General features: G+C 34.4%; 1 protein-coding gene across 1 annotated transcript in view; it reads left to right on the forward strand.

Annotated features, from left to right (window-relative positions):
* mmd (disintegrin and metalloproteinase domain-containing protein mind-meld) overlaps nt 1-23,092 on the forward strand; it is a 389,133-nt gene that overhangs the window by 343,060 nt on the left and 22,981 nt on the right. The window contains exons 16-17 of the mRNA XM_074175455.1: nt 11,305-11,460; nt 20,629-20,700. Coding sequence (XP_074031556.1) covers nt 11,305-11,460; nt 20,629-20,700 — 228 coding nt within the window. The remainder of the gene's footprint in view (nt 1-11,304; nt 11,461-20,628; nt 20,701-23,092) is intronic.

The raw sequence follows: 23,092 nt of genomic DNA on the forward strand, positions 1-23,092 counted from the left end.
CATCCTGTATGAAACCACTATTGTATTCTTCTGAATTTTTCATTTGCCTTAAAGCTGTCTAGATGTCTGTAGCTCTATTAACTCTATTAAAGGTGGACGAGTTCAAAATTTTTTGACAGTGAGGTTGTGACATGAATGTTGAACATAAAATATTCTCCGTCAGTTTGATTTGAACTACTTCAAGGAATATTTCATACAAAATCAAATAACATAAAGAGATGAATACAAAAATGTTTGAATAATTTCATTAATATCAGTCAAATGAAATTATTCTACATACTATTAACAGAAAATCAATTTGTAGAAATACTACTTCTGAGAGGAGCAAATGAGTTGGAATCAATGATTGTAACTTAGATCGAACAATTACTGTAACTGTGAAAATAGATTTGAAAGTTATTGGAAAAATGTTGTTTAAAAAAAAGACTTGATTATGATTATTTCATTCATTTCGTACTGAGCATGAGTTCTCAAACTTCTAATAAAATTAAATTAAATTATTCACTTGATGGAAAGTTTTACATGAGTTCTTTGATCGTGGGGACACAAGAAAAAATCTTGTTCTATAGCAACTTGATAACTAATTCAGACAGTAGTAGGAGGGCGGAAGACTCGAAATAATAGAATAATTCATTGAACAAATATTATTTAATAAATATGAATTTTCACTGACTGACTCATTTTGATTCATGTAGATTCTCAGAAATGGGTTACATAATGAATAATATAAATGAAGGACACATTAAAAACCAGATATCGCAAATAATAATGCAGTTGAAGCTGTCAACATTATTCTGTCTCCAACAGAAAGTAGTCTGACATACTCAATACCTATTTTAATGAATGATAAATCAAATGTTCATGATCATTCTTGAGGTTATGATTCGAACATAATGAAAATTATGAATCTGACCTTATTTCAACATTTAAACGGTTTTCAAACCCACCAAGAAGGTACAACTAAGTCTCAGGTCGTTTAAAGACACGAGAGATCCACTATTAGCAGTAGTATATCACATACCGTTGGGAAGGTAAACATCGGAACCACCACAAAAAATCTATAGGAACAAGGCTGAAGGAGCAACGAAGAAACTGCAGACTAGGCCAAAGGGACTAGTCGGCTGTGGCAGAGCACGCACTCAGTAGAGGCAACTCGGGATTCTGTTTGAAAACATGGAACTCATTGCTCCCAACCAAGGATACCATAGCCGACTGGTATACGGAAGGCAATAGAGATCCACAAACACATAGATATTTCCAACAGAAAAAAAAGTGTGAATCTCAACCAGATTTGGAATCGCGTTCTAAGAAGTTCAAGAATAGCAAACATCATGACGGCGGATAGACAGGGTTAACGAATGTTATTGACAATTTACCTAATCCAGGTATTAAGCACAACAAACTACCTGTGTCAACATAAGAATGCGTTACGCAGCCGTAATATCCAGTCGTCGAAGATAGGTTAGGTTAGGTCATAAGTGAGTGGGCCTACTAGACTCTCCACCGCAACCCACAAGGGTTTATTGTGGCTCACACCTATTCAAATTCGACCAAATAAACCCAGCTTCTTGACGAAGCCGATTAGTTCATATGGTGGGTGATGTTTCAGGTCAGATGGTACAAGTGTGGTTCAACCAAACTCTAAAAACCTGATTCCTTTCGCGGCGAGACAGGCACAAACTGTATGCTCTGCTGTTTCATTATTCTCCACACAGAGGCGACACACACTGTCTTCCGACAGTCCGAGTCTTTGCATATGATGATTCAGACGACAATGACCTGAAGGGATGCCTGTTAGACATCGTAGTTCAACTGTAGTCCAACAACTGTGGACTAGTCCTGTCCTAGTGTTCAATGTTTGTTTGGCAAAACCTCAAGCAATGCCAATGACACGTTCTGGTCCGATGAAGCTACTTGCAGCACCCTCCTTCACAAGGTAGTCAGCAGCCTCATTGCCTTCCAGGCCAGTGTGGCCAGGAATCCAGACCAGAGACAATATGTTGAGTCTTCCTATCGAGGAGATTGGTTTTTGGCAATTTACTATAAATTTTGACGTTTCTCGATAGGAGCCAAGAGCTTCCAACGGCGCTTGACTGTCCAAACAAAATTTTATTGATTTATGTGTGAGGTTGGACCAGATCCTGAATGTGTTTTTGATCCATCTGTGAACCAACAACTATCTGCTCTTAGATTTCCCTCCTCCCTGAGGATCCAATACTCTCAACCCGGAAACATGCTGTACAAGACAATTCGTAGTTGACAGTTGAAGGCATAATATCAGAGGTCATTCCCAGAATGCGGTTACTTCCAGTGTCAGTCAGCAGTTTAGTCTACTCTGCATCGGAGATAACTCAATGTATAAACCTCTGACAAAGCTAGCCACTCCCGCCAGTGAAACGTCAGGAAGAAATTCTAAAATCGATGGCTTCCAAACCCGAAGAATAGTGACACTGTTCATGTTTATTACCTGTTCTTCTGAAGATTTGACCTGACTATCGCAAAACTCCAGATGTAACTGTTCAGTTGAATGGACAGTAAGTTTTTAAGTGAGTTATATTTTCACTGCTCAGTTTATGAAATCGCACTACGTGTTTCACGATACGAATAGATATCATAGCTTTTTCAGGCGTGTTCTATAGTTATTTTTATTGAACATGTAGAACATTTGTTGAAGTTTTGTATACCAGATTGAAGCGACGGAGACAAATGAATGTACAATGAAAAATGCTCAACTCATATTGGTATGGTATGAAAAGAAAAACCATTCAATTGTTAACCTAAACAATCTAAAAAGTTTCAAATAGAAATGTTATGTAGTATTTTGATCTACCCTCGTAACTATGGAATCTTCAGTTAAAAATAAGCCTGTGACAACCTCATCATCGGAAAATACTGAACTCGGTGGAGCATTTTAAGATTTATCAGTGCTACTAATTGGACATGAAATCTGTTATATAGTGATAATTAGTGATCTGAATTCAATGTAATATCGACGAACTTGAGAAGAGAATATTTCAGCTATGTTGTGAGATGTCCAATTAAGCTACAGCTGGAATTGTCGAATTTTTATTCAGTCAAGGCAGAGCGTTATCAATAATTTCATTCGAAAATTCACGTGTTATTATTTTTCAACAACGGTAATCGTGAAAATGCTCCTCACAGGACATCTATGTCGTTTAACCACCAACACACTTTATGTACAGATTGACAAAGAGATGCAGGATGCTGCATTTGGGATTTACAATGGCCTCCGTGTCGGGTTTGAAGCATAATTTGAGATTATTTTGTCCCTTGCACTCCCTTTATAGATTGGGTAGTTAAATTTCTGAATACGAACTCAGACGTGATATTATTTTCCTTTTAAATGAGAAAAAAATAATTGAAAATATTTCTGTATTCAGTGTTAGTAATAATCAGTATACTTGTGATGCACTGTTTGGAACCTTTGGTGTAGTAGTAAATATTACTGGAGTTTAATCCTAACATCAAACCGTTATTTTTAATACCGCGACACGTGTTTCAATCACCAAGTGATCATCTTGAAGAGGAAGATTAAACTCAGTTCAAACAGTTTAATCTTTCTCTTGAAAAATATCATTTGGTGACTGAAACACGTGTCGAGGTGTTGAAAATAACGGTTTAGACTCAGTTTAAACTCAGTTTAAACAGTTTAATCTTCCTCTTGAAGACGATCACTTGGTGATTGAAACACGTGTCTAGGTATTATAAATAACGGTTTGGTGTTGGAATTTAACTCCAGTAATATTCGTACTATTTTACATTGAGGTCTCGTTAAATATTATACAGGGTCAATTAAATGCAGAAAGAGCCAAAATATTTATATGGTTCGCTTCAGAAATCATATTTCTCGAAATAGCCCAAAAAGTATTCAAGTATTTTGTTGCATTCAATGAAATTTGGAACATTTTTGCATTACCTTTTCAATGGTTGGACTTTTGAGGATCCTTATTGAAACAATTTTTGTCAATGAGGTCGTTCATTAGATCATGTGAATACGATAATGTATTACGAAGGTAAATTCGAGAAAATATCGTTTATTTCGAACCCACTTTAGTAATTGCTACTTCTTCGAACACTTCCGGTGGTTTATATTCAACCAACTAAATTTCAATGCAGGTACTTTTCAATAAATCTTCATATTCGGAACAACGTTTCATAAAACTCCGATTACTTTTGGAAACCTAATTCATATTCTATTATAAATCAAAAAGAATAAAACTGATGTTTCCATCCATCGAATCCGAATTGTAAGTATTGAAATCAAAATCAAATCCTTTCAAAAAAATTATCTGATGCAGAGTCCGAATATTTCAATTCAAATTGCTGTACAATACAAAGTGAAAAGATCAATTTTTTCGAGATTGTATAGAAAACTGAAGAATTCAAGAAAATGTTCTCAGAATCAATCAATTCGTGGATGTACCATAACCACTAATTATGATTTATGTTTCGAGGATTTCTAAAAAAAAATAAGGCTCACGACTACAAATTTTTTTAAGATTCAAAGGTGGCACGAGTAGATGGGTTTTACTAGAACTCAAGAAGACAATGGGATGTTTGTAAAATAGTGTTGAAGACTTATCTTATTTTTCAATAGCAAAAATTAACATTAACAGAGAACTCGTTCGCCAAAAAGATATTCATTGAATATCTGCATATTTACAAGATTCTAACAAACGAGAGGAAAAACTATCCAAACATCATACTGAAAGCGAATGAATGAGATAATGCTCTAAATTTCATAAAATACAACAAAATACCTTTTTTAGTTATTCTGAAAACTGTGGTACTTGAAACCAATAATCAAACATAACTCTATAAGTTGTTTCACAGATTTTGGTTACCATATAATGAATGGAGTTTCTTCATAAAGCTGAATATCTTTTTTCTTTATTTAGTCAGATATCTAGACCTCATAGTTTCGAAGATCTCCAAGCAAAGCAAAGCAAACGTGGCCACCCAGTAAAATATTTTTGAAGTCATTATTAATATTGAAGCTCTTTCCTTTGTTCGGATACCTCTTGAAAGAAAAGAATTTCCATAATCAAATCAATGAACTTTTTGTTAAATTGCCCAACTCAGAACTTTTTATTGAAGTTTAATTTCGTCTTCAAGTAAAATACTTTCAAAAATGATTTAATAGCCATTATTGTGTCTTTTGATGTCATACGTTTTTCCTTCTGATACAATCTTTGGATCTATAGCCGTTTGAGAATAATGTCTCAATCTGAAAATAATTTGATTGGGTGCATTTTCATTTCATCTTCATTAAATATTTTCCTTCGCTCCTCTTGGAAAACAGTGATACATCTAACGGAAAAACGCATCCACTTATAGTTACTAATTTGCAGTAAATTCTCGATAAAGTTTGTTTGTCCTTTGAAAAGAAGAACGAGATTGAAAAAGTTCAATAATAGCCCTACTCTAAGTTTGAAATTGGTTGGTGGAAATTAAATCGTAACATGAACTAATTGGATTTTAGATTTGAGTTCGTATTTCATTATGGAGTCGATAATTAGTTATTAGACATCGCGTCCCTATGGAGCTGATAAATTGCCCTTGTTGATCAGTTCGAATAAGGTCGGTCCCAGCAGAGTTATAGCGGAAAGCGAGTATGTAGTCGCCTACATTTTTCATTCTCACACGGCAAAGTACCATACTTTTTGTATGGTACTATGTATTATGCGATTCAAGAAGTTATATTTCATTTGATATTAGCTGTCTTTTCGTTAAAAAAGTTATTATGAAAAATGTCAATAATTATCATATATATTGTATGGAGGTTAATAAAGAGTAACAGATCAGAAATCATTCACCAAAATATCATGATCATGTTCCAAGAAATAATAGTACAACATGAAAATAAAGCAGAATTTTGCTTTTTTTGTGAACGGTAAAATATAGATAGTTAGTAGAACTGTTTACTTTCAGTAGTTATTCTGGTTCCGAAGATACATGATGGAAATCGAAAACTTCGAAATTTGATTTTTGTTTATACTTTATACTTCATACTGTTTATACTTCGCCAAGGAATTTTCAATAGCATCAGAATATATTCATAAACTTTTTTTATCGACCTTTTTTGGGTATTTTCACCTTCCACGTTACGATAAGTATTGTATTATTTCTTAGATATTTTTTTGATAGGCAAAACTATTGAATACAACACGTTCCTGATAAATATAATTTTTTTTGTGAAAGATATTCTGATTTCACGCATTAACTTATTGGGGTAAACTGAAATGTTTGCCCTTTCTACACCTGCATAAAATTCTCCAGTATAATTTTCATATTTTTCTGATTGTGAAAGGTGAAAATACTTCGAAAAGGTCGATGAAAAACTGAATTTCCTCCACAAAAAACTAAGTTTCGTTCAATATGTTCATATACATTCTTTGATTCAGTATCGAAAAATTCTACTTTTCTAGACAGTTTCGTCATTTTCATGATCAGATAAATAAGTTTTGATTACGTTCCTATCAGTCCGTGAACTGAATTGAAAAAATTTCATCATATACAGTAAATGTGTAAATGAATCCCAATCCATCGAATGGACTATGAAGTATAATTCCAAAAATTACCCAATTTTTACCCTACATTTTGTGGCATATATTTTATGGAACCTCAACTGTATACCTAATATCGAAATATTTTGAAACAATAACACTTCCGAAACTTGGGCAATTTATCAGTCACTACGCAAACACCATAGTCCAATCATAGTGTGATAGAGAATCACTAAATAATTAACATAGTCCAAACCCCCTCCCACCGCAAAAATGGGATGCTGCGGAAAGTTGTAAATCTTACAGTACCCGACCAGTTTGTAACTGTTGCATGTCCAACTTTCTCGCAATTGTTGCACCAGTAGAGTTTTTAGTGCATGTATGAATGGTATAAAATTCACAAAATCTTATGCTGATTTATACGAAATTGCCTTTCTAAATAATAATAACAAACAACTGAAAAACAACAAAACCACCAGAAATTATAATGAATGAATGATATAAATCACAGTGAAAAAGTTCAGTAAGTTTTATATCATGTATAATTCTTTTAAACTGTTTATCATTATTCAAATAAAGTTGTTGAATTACGTTAACCTACCAGTTAGGCGTTTCTTTATTAAACTTCAAAAAACACTCCACTTAAATAAAAATAAAATGAATTAAGAAATACAACATCATACAAATATAACCAAAGTATGCACAATTTCAACATACTCTCTTTATACGAGTATATATTGTAATTATATATCTTGTGTATTTTTTTTTCCGAATTTATTATGATACTCTCTGTTGATGTTATGTCATTTTTCCATATGTAGTTTTTATAAGTTGAAAGTTGACAGCATAGATATTTAGAGAATGAAAAACCCCAATTTTTTTTCGAGATACCAGTACAAGGAAATAAGATAATATATGAACAAACCTGAATAAGTAATGTCGCCATAAATCTTTTTCAGTTGTATCCAGTGTTGTTTTCAAAAATTGTCGCATAGATTCATTCTAGACAAACTTACTCACGAAATTGATTCATTCTTCAGAAGAAATAACATGATTTACATGTATGCAAGACAGGACAATCATGTGAGAACTACTATTTTAGTTTCGAAAAGTTGCAAGAAAAATAAGAATGTCTTGTGAAGTATTTGCTTTTTGAGAAAGGGAAAACTCAGCATCCGCAGAAAGAGACTGTGTGGGCTGAAATTTATCAAGTTCAATTACTAATGAAATATCTCAAAATTTTTTATATGCCCAGCATAATTAATTTTCGAATACTCTCTGAATATTTTCTGAATTGAAAATCACTTCAAAGAGTTTTTCGACGTTCATTAATGCATAGGGTTACCAGTTTGAACTCCATAGTGGAGGTTGGTAGAAGGACGATTTCGAGTGATTTTTCTCTTTTTCATTTTTTTTGCAGTTCTGGCTCCTCAATTTTCATTGATTTCTACGATAGATAATTTTCAAAATTCCAACCATCTATAAAGTTGGACATCAGATTTCGTGACAGCTTATTGAAAAGCTCTATATATCTATTTCTAATGAGGGATTATCATCATGCAGGAAGGTATGAGAGATGTAATCATAAAAAGTTACTTTGTCCATACAAAGTATTGTACGAAACATGCGTCGAAATTCACCTCCGAAATTGCAATACTACGAAATGATATAGAGATAATCTCGAACAATACTTTAATTTCATTTTTCTCAGTGTATATTTTACAGATATCCTCTAACATACATACTTCTCGAAAGACAGCTTGGAAAGAATAAACGATAGACACTCTAGCAATAGCTGTGAATACCTACTTCCAATTTGAACTTTAATTATTCGATAATATTTATATTTCGTAGTCAATACAAAATGGAAAACATTTCAGTATATAGAAGAAATTGATGCATCAAAGGCAAAGAAAATATATTAGTGATATATTTCTATTATTAGATTCCAAGCATCAGAAAGGAGAGTAATATTCAATAACGCTTTTCACCTATCAATTAATACAAAACCGTTCTGATTTTTTATTCACTTTAAAATACCCTCTCGAATTCACAATCAGCGAATAAATGTTCAATGCAAATGAAGTGTTTTCAAATGTAGGCAAATTTTGGGAAAAGGGGACTTGTATATATGTGGCATGTATATCTTTTTTATGTATTTTACGACATGCATGTACGTGTGGGCCTTAAATGTGCATAATGACTGTATAAATTTTCATTATTCTTATTGTGTGAAAGCTGAGTGTTTGATGTTACCCGTTCCTATCCGCAACCCTTACTTCTCTTTAAAAAATTCAAATACAGGGTTCTTATGAAACATATCGGAAATGACGCGTCACCTTTGTGAAAACCTAATTTCAATGTCGAAAGATATAATGAATGTTATATGTATATTTCATGATAGCACTGTACCGACTTTGAAGCAAAAATTACAGATCAACAATATTATCATTCGTGTATATTTTTCTGAATGATTGCTTTTTCATAATAATACTTTCAAAAATTAACATTCCGTTGCTGCAAATGAAGATATTTGATGAATATATCTCTCTTCGTGTTCGCAAAATATAATATTAACATCAGTAAACTTCAGTATCATAGTATTAATCATAATAAAAATAGTTCATTTGTTCAATAATATTTCAATGTTTTATTAATATCTTCATGGTGGTTTCAGAATTTGCATCTTCTTCAATTGGTTACTTCTTCTTTTTTCGAATTTCTTACGCATGAATCAATTTTTTTAGTAACCTAATTTCGAGTCTAACATTCTCAAAACATTTTCAGAGTGTCATTGATCTTCAGGAACTTTCTTGCCAAATTATTGTGAAATTATCATTATCATTTTTTGAGGAGACCTATCTATTTTTATGGAGAATACAATACCATATTATATTTTTCGTAGCGAAATAACGTTAAATATTTCCATTCTCAGTTATTATGTGTCAACAATTTGAAACGAAAGTCACAATAATCAATTATTAGGAATAATCCATAAAAAGAATGTAATTTTCAAATCCCAATCGGAAAATTCACGTCTTCAGAATAGTTTTTTTCATATAACTATTAACATAGCCACAAAGAAACTTGTGCCAATACGAAAATATACTGTCGAAGGTTGTACTTCTATTCCATTACACTGCTCAAAAAATCACCTTGCATCTTAGAACGAAAATATACAATTGATCAAAATATTAATCATTTATCTCACAACGATAGATAGGAGGATCCTATAAGAAAAAATAAAAGTACGCAGAACAAAATTATTATCAAAAAAAAAGTTGCTGAAAACCACAGAAAATGTACAAAAACTTTTTCAAATGTAGATGAAGAACACTTGTTTGAAATATTAGAAGATCCCAATAGAACATCAATCCTACATGCCTTCATTTATTCATTACCCACTCTATATTTCTCAGCAGTGTATCCAACTTTGTACCCATGTTGATAGATGGGGCAAAAATCGAAACCTGCAGCTCGTATCTTGTTCAGATCTTTGATTTATGAACCACACCTAATATCAATTCAATCCCAAATGGAAATATCATTGAATATTGAAGTACCAACTTGACACTGTCAATTACTGTCACTTGAGGTATACTCAGCACCTCTTTGAATGAAAGACTGAAATTTATAGGATCTCGTAATTATTTCTTCATCAATACTCCAAGTGATCACACCAACTATATTCTATACATCTTGATTAATGAGATATGAACTCAATGAAAGATGGAAGATAGTATATTCTCGATCAGAAGGTAATTCAGTTTTAAGACAATTGAGATCCTAATAAAGTGAGAAAACGGAATATCACATCAATTGTGACAACATGATCCAGTTTTTTTTTATTCCAATAACCACACGATTATTCAGCACGTAGTATGTTTTCAGTTATGATGAATACAATTAGGTTGAGGCTAGTTTGAGATGAATCTCTGCAAACCACTTTGTGAATACGCGTCTCAAGATACAAACACAACGTTCTTCTATTGTTTCTGTTTGAGAATAATAGTTTACTCTGCGACAATTGCAAATTACCATATTTCAATTTTATGAAAAAAAAAATAATCCTCAGTAATTGATCGCTCAAAATCCAAATTTGAGCATTCAAATGAAATAAGTATCTCAAGATTATTATGTTGCAAAAATCATAATTATTTCTAACAGAACTACTCATTTCGACAGCGATTGTCACGAATTTTGTTAGGAACCACACGTTAATAGGTGAGACCTCGTTAATCCTTAGCTCGCACAAGTTTCGACTTCTGAGGGTTGTCGTTCGTAGATGTGCGACAGCTGGTTAATGGAAAAACAGATATTTAACAGATTTTAAACAGTAGTTTATGTGTAATTCATGGGATTAAACAGGACTATATAGTATAGGACTGTAGGATTATATTAGATCGTATAGTATAGGAAAAATCAGAATTACATTCAAAAAGATCGGAAACAAACAACAACAATAAAAGTGTAGTGTGGATAAGTGACGATAGTCACTTTTATTCCCAAACTATAAATAAATATGTTCATGAGTAATTTATTACTTCATAAATGTTATCAAATTCACTAAACAATCCAGAATATTCCTAATATTATCAATGACACTCTACTGACAAAATAGGTCATTCTTTCTTTTGAAAAACAAATTGTTTGAAACTTCTCTGTTTGAAACACCTGCACTGAAGTCGTATTCTCTTCATGAACTCCACAAATACCCAATATTAATGCGGTTTTGTATTGTCCCCTCCCCACCCATTTCGTAAAAATAATTACGACATGGAAGGAAGACGACCGTTCGCAAATACGAAAAGGCATACAAACCGCCTATCCCCAAAAACTACATCCTCACAACAGGAAATCACTCTCAAGAGGACTCTATAGATAATTCTAACCAGATACTGACGCTCGGTTCCGAGAGTATCACCTCCTTCGGGTAAGTTTTTCAGGATATCAGTGTTCATCGGACTCTAAACAGGAACAGACTGTATAGAATACATATGAGGTGTAGTGCTCGAGGATGAAAAATACTCGTAAATATAGCAGTCAGATGTTGTTTGTACATCAATCGTCGATAATACCGTTTGTGTTGGAAGTTGGTGTATTTGGTTATTTTAAATTCAATGCTATATATCACTCTAATTAAATGAATGAAAACACTTTTGTCGAATTTCCAACAGTTACGACTGGTTTCGGGTTTTATCTCATCGTCGAGTATAAAAACTAACCAATACATTTGAAACATAAAAACGTGGGTATATACCCAAATATCAAAGATCACAATACAAGTAAATGTAGTAATAATTAGTCAGGTAAACTTTTGGAAAATATTCAAAATTACTTTTTTAAATACAAATTAACAACATCTTTCATAATTAATAATGATCTTGGAAGAATTATGTTCAATGCAAAACCCAGACTAGATGAAGAAAATCAGGTATATATAGAATAAAGTGTGGGAAATGTTCTGCAATATATACAAGCCAAACCGGTAGAAATTTTGACAAAAGGCTCCGTGAACATGTCTGTTTGGACAATAAATCTACAATGTATGAACATCAAAAACCTACACACACGTAATAAAGGAAAGGAAATGAATTTATTGGAAGCCATGGAAATGAATCAATCAATTAAAAACCCGAAATATGATATAACCCTAAACGAGCGACTCGATTTATGCAGGTCTTCAGGTTTATAAGTTTCACAACCCCGGTAATTTCTGTAATCTCCAGTGTTGAATTCTTATAGTTCATTTAATTACTTTCCTATCAAAGTTACCTACAAACCTCATATATAACTACGTTTTTAGCTGTTTTAGTTAGTTTGTATACTTGGTAATAGGATCAAACCCGAAACTGATCGTAAAAATTGAATAACTAGTGGAAATTAGACAAAAGTGTTTTCTTTCTTATTAGTCAGTGGGCTATGCTTGTATTGCTAATTGCATATGCAGGAAAATTTCTGTAAAAATTCCTGCACTGACGCCTATCGGATATAATCCAACGCCGTTTGTGGTATCAGCCAGTACAGTAGTTGTTTTCTAATAGGCGTCAGGCCATTCAACCTACTGTGTATGTATATCCGAGACTGACTTGAACGTTTAAAGTTCATTTCTTTAGATTTGTTTACTGCCTGTCTTCAAGCAGAGCCCACTGATTAATTAGAAAGTGTTTTTTCCTTATTCGGAGGAATCGGGCAAATTTCAGATATGCAGTTGGTTAGTACCTCGTCCATTAGCTGGACTGACATTTTTGTTGTTCGCTCCAACTCAAGACAAGGAATGAAATACTCCGAAAGAATTTCGATTTTCAATTATGGAATATCATTGACTTTAGGTCGATGATGGTCACTATCTTGCACTGACGAGTGGCTAAGGAGCCCGAAACCGGACTGCAAGTGTGCCCGTTCCAAAATTGAAGGTCGACTCTTTCAGTTGTATTGCCAATTGCATACGCAGGAAATTTTCTGTGAAGATTCCTGCACTGACACCTGTCGGATATAATCCAACGCCCTTCGTGGTATTTGCCAGAGGAGAAGTTGTTTTCTGATAGGCGTCAGTCCATTCAACCTACTATGTAGGTATATCCGAGACTGGCTTGAACATTTAAAGTTCATTTCTTAAGAAAAGTGTTTTCATTCATTTCATTGAAGTGATCATGAATCTCCACGAAATGAACAAGTCATCCAGTACATAGTATAATGTCCTATATGTTATTATATTCTTGAATTCTAACCAAACTCTACACAGATTTTACATAACTTGTCCTATACCTCAATCTAAGCATTTTGATCAAAAATGGCGTATTGCACCTTGTTTTGCACATCTATCATTAAATTCAGGTCGGATTTCTTATTGAAGATTAGTTTTTTGAAATTTGCTAATTAATTATCCTTATACATTTTGCCACTGGTGTGTCGCAATTGAATAATCCCATAGAGGATATAGAAAAATGGCTGCGCAAATGGGAAATGAATTAACAAACTCATGAACAAGAGCTCTCCATATCCAAAAAATGACTGGAAATTCAAAGACGTCATTTTTAACAAATACCAAAAATGTAAAGGTTCTCTTATCCCAACATTTTTCATACTAAATTAACTCATACCCTACGGAAAAATATATTGAAATGATAAATTTTCCATAAAATTTTTAAAAATAAATGAAAATTTTCAGTAAATCTCTGTCATAATTCTAAAAAAAATAAACTTTAATATTTCTGAGTTTCTATAAAGAAAATGTTTTTTTGGCATTTTTCTTGCTTTCATTCTGAACATCCTGTAACGATAGTTACCAAAATATTATAAAAAATTAATGTAGATCCTCAACGAGGTGTTGGACCCCAATTGAACCATTGAGGCTTTCGTATAGCAAACATTGAGGGCAAGCAAATGCCATTTTTGAGATAAAAACTCATGTATGCATAAAAAACTCAAACTTTGGTATCGAATATGAGGGTTCAATAATTTGATTACATCCAGGATGTTCCATTCAACGTAATACATCTGATACCCACTTCTGGTAAAATTTGAAGTGACACCATCTTGAAAACATTTAGCCGAATTGCTCAAACTTTCAAAATGTATCAAAATGGATTCCTCTTTCATCTAACAGAATTGACGAATTACGTCTAAAACCTGAATACACGTGGTTGGGAGATCTGACAGATACTGAAGTCGAGGTCGCAACCTTGCAATAGTTACAGAAAATAATAGTTCTGAATGTTTCTTATGTTTTTATACCACTTTGTATGTATAACTAACGTTACTACAGTTTCGTCCTACACGGACTTTTCCAAACGAATACAATATTTGTATTCGTATACAAAGTGGTATAAAGTTTTGATTCTCATTTTTCATGATGATCTCCCAGCACGAATTTTTAAATGTATTTGCGAAATGATGAATTTTACGTTACTCATATATGGTTAAATTAGATTTTTTTTAAATCTGAAGGTTTAGTGGTGGAAATGTTTCACGACACTAAAAAATTAATCAATATTAATATGACAGTTTTTAGATTTGTACAGTGAATAACTGCTCATTCGACAATTTGTTTCACATTTGGAGTAGTAACATTATTCAATATTATAATTATGTAACGAAATGAATTTCCCATATAAATACAACCAAATCAATTCAGGAATTCAAAAAGAAATGTTATGAGAGTGTGCTACGTAAAAATAATCTCGTTTACGTGAAAATTCTAGAGAGAGAAACTGGTGGAAACCGTATGGTTTCTCGTTTTTTTGCAAATATTTTGGAAACCGCTCACTTTCAGAGCAGAGCACCAATGAAGTAATTGTTAAAAACAGCCAAACACGACGCATTCATGTTTCAGCACCAGACAGCACGGTTTCGACCCGTCATGGGTCTCATCAGTGGTACTAGGTTGAACCACAAATGCATTGCTGGAATCAACTGTCCTTGAAGGACAAGTCTAAGTGAGTGAAAGCGACGGTATATCTCTTTACAGAGAAGCCGTCTACGGGATCGGCAATTCTCGAATATCAGAGATGAACGAAGCTCGCCAACGGTTATAATTCACAACTAGTTGCCTTGAAGAAAGGACGAATCTTGTCGGCGGTCGATGTTGAAGCTTAATTCTGTAAGTGATCGCCTTGGGGAGCGTCGTTCTTCATCTTTGATATTCGAAGATTGAGTTCTCTGTCGATACGTTTTCGTATCGTTGGTGGACAGTTGTGTCCACCAATGCATTTGTGGTTCAGACTAGCATAACTGACGTGACCTATTGTCAGTGTTGATCATAAAGGCGTTGTGTAGTTGCCTTGCAGTAAAATCTATAGTGAAAGACAGAGGATAGATCTCGTCGACAGTCGATTCCGAAGCTTGGATTCGCATCTGACTGCCTATGGCCACCCCATTCGCCCTCCCAAGTTGAGTGCCCCGAATTGAGATCTTCCCCACACGGTTACTGTGTGCAAAACATGCCATCTCGTCCATCCACCCCAGCTCCTCTGGAGCGTTCCTCAACTTACTGATGGGCACTTCAGCAAGATTTACATCTGACCTTCTTTGATCGAAAGTCAGCCTCTAGGTGCTTTTACTTTCTGATCTAATGTGTTGTTTCATCTTGACATTGCTAACTGAATTCTTGCATGGGGTCCCCAAAAACTAACCGGAGACCATTGTTTTAAAAAAAGAGATCGCGATCGAGTGTTTCTCGTTGAACTTGAAAAGGAAGTGTTTGTTATCTGTTGAAAAAAAATGTATACTTACCGGAGCTGCCTGACAGCGACTCTTGGAGGTGGTCGTTGGTTCTGCTTTGTTGGCCTTCTATGATTATCTCTTTTTCGGAATCTGGGGTCATCCCTGTTTAGTGTATTGCGTAGATCGCGTAGCTCTGGATTGTCTTGCACTCGAATTCTGTCGTCAAACGCGTCTTCTGCGTGTTGTCTCATATATGCATCTACGTAGTGAGCGTTTACGGCGGCCCTTACGCACGTTCATAAACGACTGGATCTGTTTTCTGTATGCCGCTGTGCAGTGGCCCCAGGCAGTTCAGACATACAGTATTATTGGTAATAGTACGTTCTTCATCATCAGCAGCTTCACTTTCATTCCCATATTGCTTTTTGGACCTATTATTGGTAATAGGTTTTGTCGGGCAGATCTCGCCATTCCTATTCTCTGCCGTACGTGAGACTTGAACGTTGATATTTTGTCTGGGGTGACTCCCAGCTTCGTTGGTCTATGGAATCTCTTGCCCGTTGAAGGTGACGTTTCATTCTGGGTGTGCCCGCCTCTGGGTGTGCCCGCCTCCGGGTGAACAGTATCACCTGACTCTTGTCAGAGTTTTGTCAGGGTTTATACTGATCTTCCAAAGGTTGGCCCATTTCTCAAATCTATCTGCCTGTTGCTGCAGCATCATTGTCTGTCAGCTGGAAAAGACTCGATTAAAGTTACCATTTGTTTCGTGTAGCCAAAGTTACTCATTTTGGCTAGGAGTCCGTCATGCCAAACTCTATCGAACGCCTTGGATACGTCTAAGAAAATCGCTCCATTGTTGTATCTTTTGCCGAGGTTGAAGCCTTCCGTCGCAAAGTCTACTACCCTCAAGACTTGCTACTCTGTCGAGTGTTCTGATCTGAAACCGAACTGTTCATCTGGTAGGATTCCTAGTTCGTTGGTTTGGTCCTCTAATCTTTTCAGAATGACACGTTCTGCCACTTTGCCGCTTTGAGGAAGGGGTTGAGCTAATTGGCCCGTTGTTATCTGGGAAACTGTCTTGGGAGCATCGTTTATCTTTGATATCCGAAGATTGAGTTCTCTTTCGATCCCATAGATGGCGTTTTCATTAGGAGAAATTTCGCCCCCTTACTGTACTGTACTGATGAAGTACATTGAATATTTCACAATATTGATCACTATAAATTCAAATAATTTGCAGATATGGAGCGATTCCATTTCAAATTGAAAAAATTATAATTTAAAATTGGAATTTCGAAACATTCACCTCTCCCAATGTTCCTACATTGTGAGATCTATCAGGTGCCTGTATGAATACAACTACTTTCCCGACTAATGCCACAATGGACACTGAATTACAACGGTCGGAGATTTAGGGAAGTTACCCCATTAAAAAAATTCTTTCAGTCAATTTAGGAAAGACTCGACCTAAACCTAAGCAACAGTGTGCCTGAAACTCGACTGATTTCAACGTGACTCTGCTAAAAATGTCGAACAGTATACGTCAAAAGTACCGGAATGATCAAATAACTCTCTTTTCTATTCGTCAATCATGAAATTTCAATTTTTTTGTATTTCTTTCAATTCTTCTGAACTTTTGTTTCAGCCGAAAATATTATCCATATTAAAAAAACCGCTGTATATATTAGCGAAAGCAAAGTCTTTATTCATAACGAACTAAAAAACCAATTTCAAAGATAAAAAAATATCATACAGACGTGGTAAAAAATACTTATTTATTATTTTGAATATTCAAAATAAAGTAAACTGTTTATAGTTCTGCCGTACATTGCTTCCGATGAAAAATACTTTTCTATATTGTGCTAATAATCTGCTGTACAGTGGGAGAAGCTGTAAAAAAATGTATGGTTCACAAAGATACTCTATACGGTACGGTTGCTAATGTGGAAGGTCAAGATCTTCTGTTGATCTTTTTTAATAGATGAAAAAATGTTGCAGACAAAAGTTTTTGAATAAGGATATTTTTTTTAATCTCAGACTAGGCTGTGATCCATGTGACGCCATGGACGAAAAAAAACCAAGTGAAACATTATTAATCGAAAGTATGTCATTCCTAAAAAGCCAGAAAGTGAAAAATAATCAATGCAGTCTTGAATATTCGGAACCCGTTGCAGAAAAAATACAGGAAAAAGTCAGAATATACCATTAGTCATTAACATACGGTATAACTTTGTTCTCTAAGTTGAACGTTTTCCGAGATGAGATATTTGCAATTAATGAAGAAACCTACTCTTTCAACCACTTATTCCTTCTTCATTCTGAACAAAGTGATCATCGCTTCTTTATGTATCGTTGATGTCCTTACTTTTAAGAGGGCATTCATATTTGTAATGTGAATTGGTAACTTCAATATATTTATTTTGTCAGTAGAATTACGATAATAGAGCTAATTTTGCGTAACCTCAAAACTCGTTATGCAAATGGCTTTTTGGCTCGGACAATGTAGCTTTAAACGTTTCAATATTGCGATCAGCATCTCACGACATAAGTTTGATATCATCTTCCCAAGGCAGATAGATGGTATCGTTTGAAACTTATGTCACATCGTTAATTTCATCCATAGGTATGTAACTGGATGTGACTCGTCTTGCCCTTCGATCAAAAATAATTCCAAAAGGTAGAATTTCAAAATTGTTTCAGCTTGACTGCATAATTATTATTGAGCAAAAACGTGGATTGTTTCACTGCTTCGCTTCTTAAAGTCAGAAAATAAGCTGCTTTAGTCATAGTAAGATAATTATTCCGGCATTTCAAGATCTTATGTTTATTTTTCATTTTCGAAGCGCTACACCTTCAACTCATTATGATAATCACTCCACTCGCTCGCAATAAGTTCTGCCATTTCTCACCCTGTACGAGAGTCGTATGAGTGCACATTTTTTTATTATTTTCATGAATGCAAGCGTCTTCATTAGATTCGTTAGATCATGATGTTCATTTTGCTCATTAGTTTGTCTGAGCTTTGTTAAGCAATGCTCAGTTTTACATGTTTAACAACTTGAAAAATTAATGTATGCAAGGCCATATTCCTTTGAACAAGGCATGCAAAGGCAAATAGTATATCAATTATTTGACGCGTTTCAATTATTACTGAATGAAATGTCAAAGTTTTCTGATTGTTATAGGTTTTTTCTCCACAATATTTCGTCAAGGTCCTTTGTGTTTTCTATTTCAAAACAGTGGCACTACGAATTGGTAATATATGAGGACTGATTTTTGTTGGGTTAAGGTAATACCAAACCATATAAAACAAAGAAAATGTTAAGTTGCAAAGAGGTGAAATAAGGGGAAAACTCTATTTTCCTCTTAATCTATAATATTTATCGATATCAAAAGTATTAAATTTTTTGAAAGATTTTAATGTCTACAGTTTACTGAGCGCAACACATATTTTCTATACACTATTTGCAAGTAAGACAAGTGGCGTTCATAGAGAAAATGATCAAATGTTGAAAATGAAATAGTGAAGAGTAGTGGAGTTGAATATTAGTAAAATAGAATTAGCAAGAAAATTTGTACTTCTATGGCCTACTGGATTTCCACACTTTAATGCTCTGGATTGATATTCACCATTATCTGAAAAGTATTGATGAAATGAACACGGAGTTGATATTCCATTAATTTTACATGAATTTTGCAATAAACAACATCGTGAACTTTAAATTACTGTATTTCTCATAATTTTCTTTTCAATTTCGCCGCAACTTTTCTGTAATTTTCAAAAACTTTGATCATCTCTTAATACATGTGATAGAATCGGCTGATTAAAGAGAGTTTAATCTTTCTCTTGAAGATGATCACTTGGTAATTAAAACACGTGCCGAGGTGTTAAAAATAACGATTTGGTATTAAGGATAAAACTCCAAATGTTCCAAAGTGAATCACAACTCCTGAAGAAGCTATTATATAGCGAAACACGTGTTGCTTTTTTGTAAAACTGTTCTGTGAAAATCTCAGAATTAAGTGTTATTTGATTTAATTATAATCCATGCAGATATCCTTTGACATATTCGAAAGAGATATTTTGAAGGATATAGTCCGAGTTTGAATTCGAAATTATTAGTTCAAAATCAGATTCAAATTAATGAATTCAAATACGAATTTCAAGTTTGTAGTCGAACCATTGAGAATAATAACTTCAAAGCTGAAATTGCGAGTGTAGATTCACAATTTTAAAGTAAGAATCTCAAGTTTGTATCCGAAATTTCGACTTTTGAATTATAATCAATGCTAAATTATGAATCTAAACCCAGAATTTTCCTTTTAAAGGTCAGGGGTTTGAGAAGGAATACTTCGTTCAGCTGAAAGTTCTTTCATCTTATCACAACATATTATTCCAAACATAATCAGTAACATTCGGTAAAAGCTTCTACAGTGGAGAAAAACCTATGACGAAAATAAAAAATCGATTGTAGTTACGTTCTGGTAATCCTCGAAAGTAATTCATTCCGGTTCCAACTATTCACCACTCGACGCTTTGTTCAAACTTGTATAAGGAGCATACGTTTCCTATTTGTATATCTCTACCACAACACATTTCTGTTTCAATCCGAATTATTAGTCGTTCTAAATTAACAAGTGTGTTACGCTGCTTGTACAAACTTTGCATTTGCTCTCCGCCTCGTCGTTAGTATGTTAGATAAACAATAATAAAGCAAGTTATACGAGCTGAGCTAGACAGGATCGTAGGTTGTTACCAATAGAAATCGAATCTTGCAATTAATTTTCAAGTTCGTTAACAATCCAATTCAAATATACCGTCATTGTAGCAAGCATGTTTCAATGGCTACAATGAGGTAGAGGACGTTGGATTATAATCTTTGTACATTTCATTCGATTGTATTTTACTTACTAATCAATTTCAATTTTGTATTAGTCGAGCTGATTCCCAGAGAGTGTTATTCCGGCCATCAAATCATATGGGATCAGGAGGGCCATCACATTATCAGTAAGTATTCTAATGTTTATAAGTTCTCAATAACAGTAACCTACTCAACTTTAACAACTTCAACCAAAATTTAAATACAAGTATACAAGTATTAACTTTCACATTTATCTATTTACCTCGTTCAAGATGCATTGATCGTAATCTAGGGTTAATGGAAATTCTTCGAATTCTCGTTCACTGGAATAGTTATTAACGTAACAAGGTCGATATGTAGCAAATAACGGATGAGGTTGAATATTGTAACCGAGGCACAGCCGAGGATTATAACAACCGAATCCGTTATTTGCGTATCGGCCGTGTGTCGTTTCAAGACTTTTCGTAATCCTGCTGAAAAATTACATTTTGATTTCGAGGAAAGAAAGAACCACGTACCTCGTAATTCTACAGGAAAACCCCAACATCGTGTTGTCATGGAACAGCCTAACAATATTATAAACAACGTCAGTTTTTTGTGTTCGCGAGTTCGCTTTAACAACGACCGTGGATGAAATTGAAGAACAAAATCAAAATTCTTTAGAAATATTGGGAGAATCTGATTTACTGGAATCTGATTTACTGGTTGATTTACTACCGAAAATATCTCAACAACGATATCAAAAAGAATATGAAAATTTTAAATAGTGGCGTAAAAGCAAGAATGCAAAGGTGGTCAATGAAGATGTATTATTGCCTACGAAAGGAACATTTGAGGTTTATTTTTGGCGGTATTTTCAGTACCAGATTTTGGTTACATTGAGGTATACTAAATACAAAAAGGAAGGATATTCGTCATTCCCAACGAGGGACATTCTTTTGATGCATATGGTTCATACCAAAAGTAAGTAGATTTGCGACTTCCAAATTTGGAAATTTGCAAATCTGGAAATCTTTCATTGGTTATAGGAGTGATAATTATGTACATGTGTGAGCATTCATACTATTGGAGCTGTTTCAAAAAAATTGCAGCATTCTCAAAATTGGGAAATTCTCAGCTCTACACAGGACACTAGTTTCGCAGATCCTTGGTAACTATGTATGTTTGAAGGTGGTTGACAATGTTTCATGATGCATTTCATTAGTTCGGACTTCCATTGTCCATAGAATTATATAAATTGATTTGGAATCCCCGGAAGAATAAATTAAAATATTCCAAACCAAATTAATTCACGACGTTTCGATTATAAGTATCCACAATCGTCTTCAGGTGATAACTGGACTCATTTCTCAGAGATCTGACTATTTATAGGTCACTCGAGTGCTTTCACCCATCTCCTCTTCCCTCCTTCCGCTTCGTTTTAGCGAAAGCTGACCGTTTGGCGGGAGTTGGTCGTGTTCCGCTTGATTAGAGGTTTCCATATGTTGCGTATCTCTACGCCAGCTTGACTAGATGTGTTGTTGGACAACATATATGTGGCTTCTCTGAATTTTCTCCTAAACCAGTGTTCCTTCTTGTGGATGATTTCAGCTTGAGCCCACTTGATGTTATGTTAATGAGTCCAAACTATTGCTATTGCTATTCCTGATTTGCTGGTTTCTTCTCGCTGTGTGTGTTTCTTGTGCTCAGCAATGCAAACTTCCTATGGCCTCTTAGTTTCACCGATATATGATTCTTCGCACTCGCAGGGTATCCGGTAAATGCAATTCTTGGAATCGCAGTCCGCGTTTGGTGACCTAGTTTTCGTGAGGCTGCTACGGATAGTGTTCCCACATCTGAAACAGGTTCTGTTGTTATACTTAGACCCAATTCTTCTTATCCTTTCCGACAATCCCGTGATGTAGGGAAGTACAAGTACTGGTTGTGACGGATTCTCTTCCTGTCTTCTAGGTAAAGCCTGTTCCACCTTTGTATTACAGAGTCCAAAAGCACGGTCTAGTAGAGTCTTGATGATTCCTCTCTTAGTCGATTGATGGTAGTTGGATTCCTGGTTCACATACTGTCCTGTGTGAATGGGTTTTCGATATACAGATGTTTCCCATTTAGTGTCGGTTCTCTTCATCAATACGTCTAAGAATGGCAATTCGTTGTGGAGTTTCCTTCTCCATTGTGAAAATGGTGGAAGGACTTACGTTGTGGATATAAAAACCTCGGTTACTATATTTGTAGAAAATGGTGGCGATCTTCTATCGGGAAAAGAACTTGGAGGTTGAAACTCCTCTGCGGTGGCTGAGTCGTATATTCAAAATTCAGTTTCAAAGGGAATGAAGATAATGAGACAACTATGTTATAGTAATGAGGCCACACCGACAACAAGTTCAAATACTGGTGCTATATTCCATCTCTCATCGATGGAACAGAAATTTCAAATAATAGCAGTTGTCAAATTACTCTTCAAATTTATAAATAGTTGGTATTATTATAATTATTGTCGTTGTAGGCAGAATAAAGTTTTGAAAAAAATATTTGAACAAGTGA

The sequence above is a fragment of the Leptinotarsa decemlineata genome, unplaced genomic scaffold (assembly GCF_025532065.1).
Source record: "Leptinotarsa decemlineata unplaced genomic scaffold, Ldec_3_MD MMD2_tig00001019_RagTag_RagTag, whole genome shotgun sequence".
Classification (NCBI taxonomy): domain Eukaryota; kingdom Metazoa; phylum Arthropoda; class Insecta; order Coleoptera; family Chrysomelidae; genus Leptinotarsa; species Leptinotarsa decemlineata.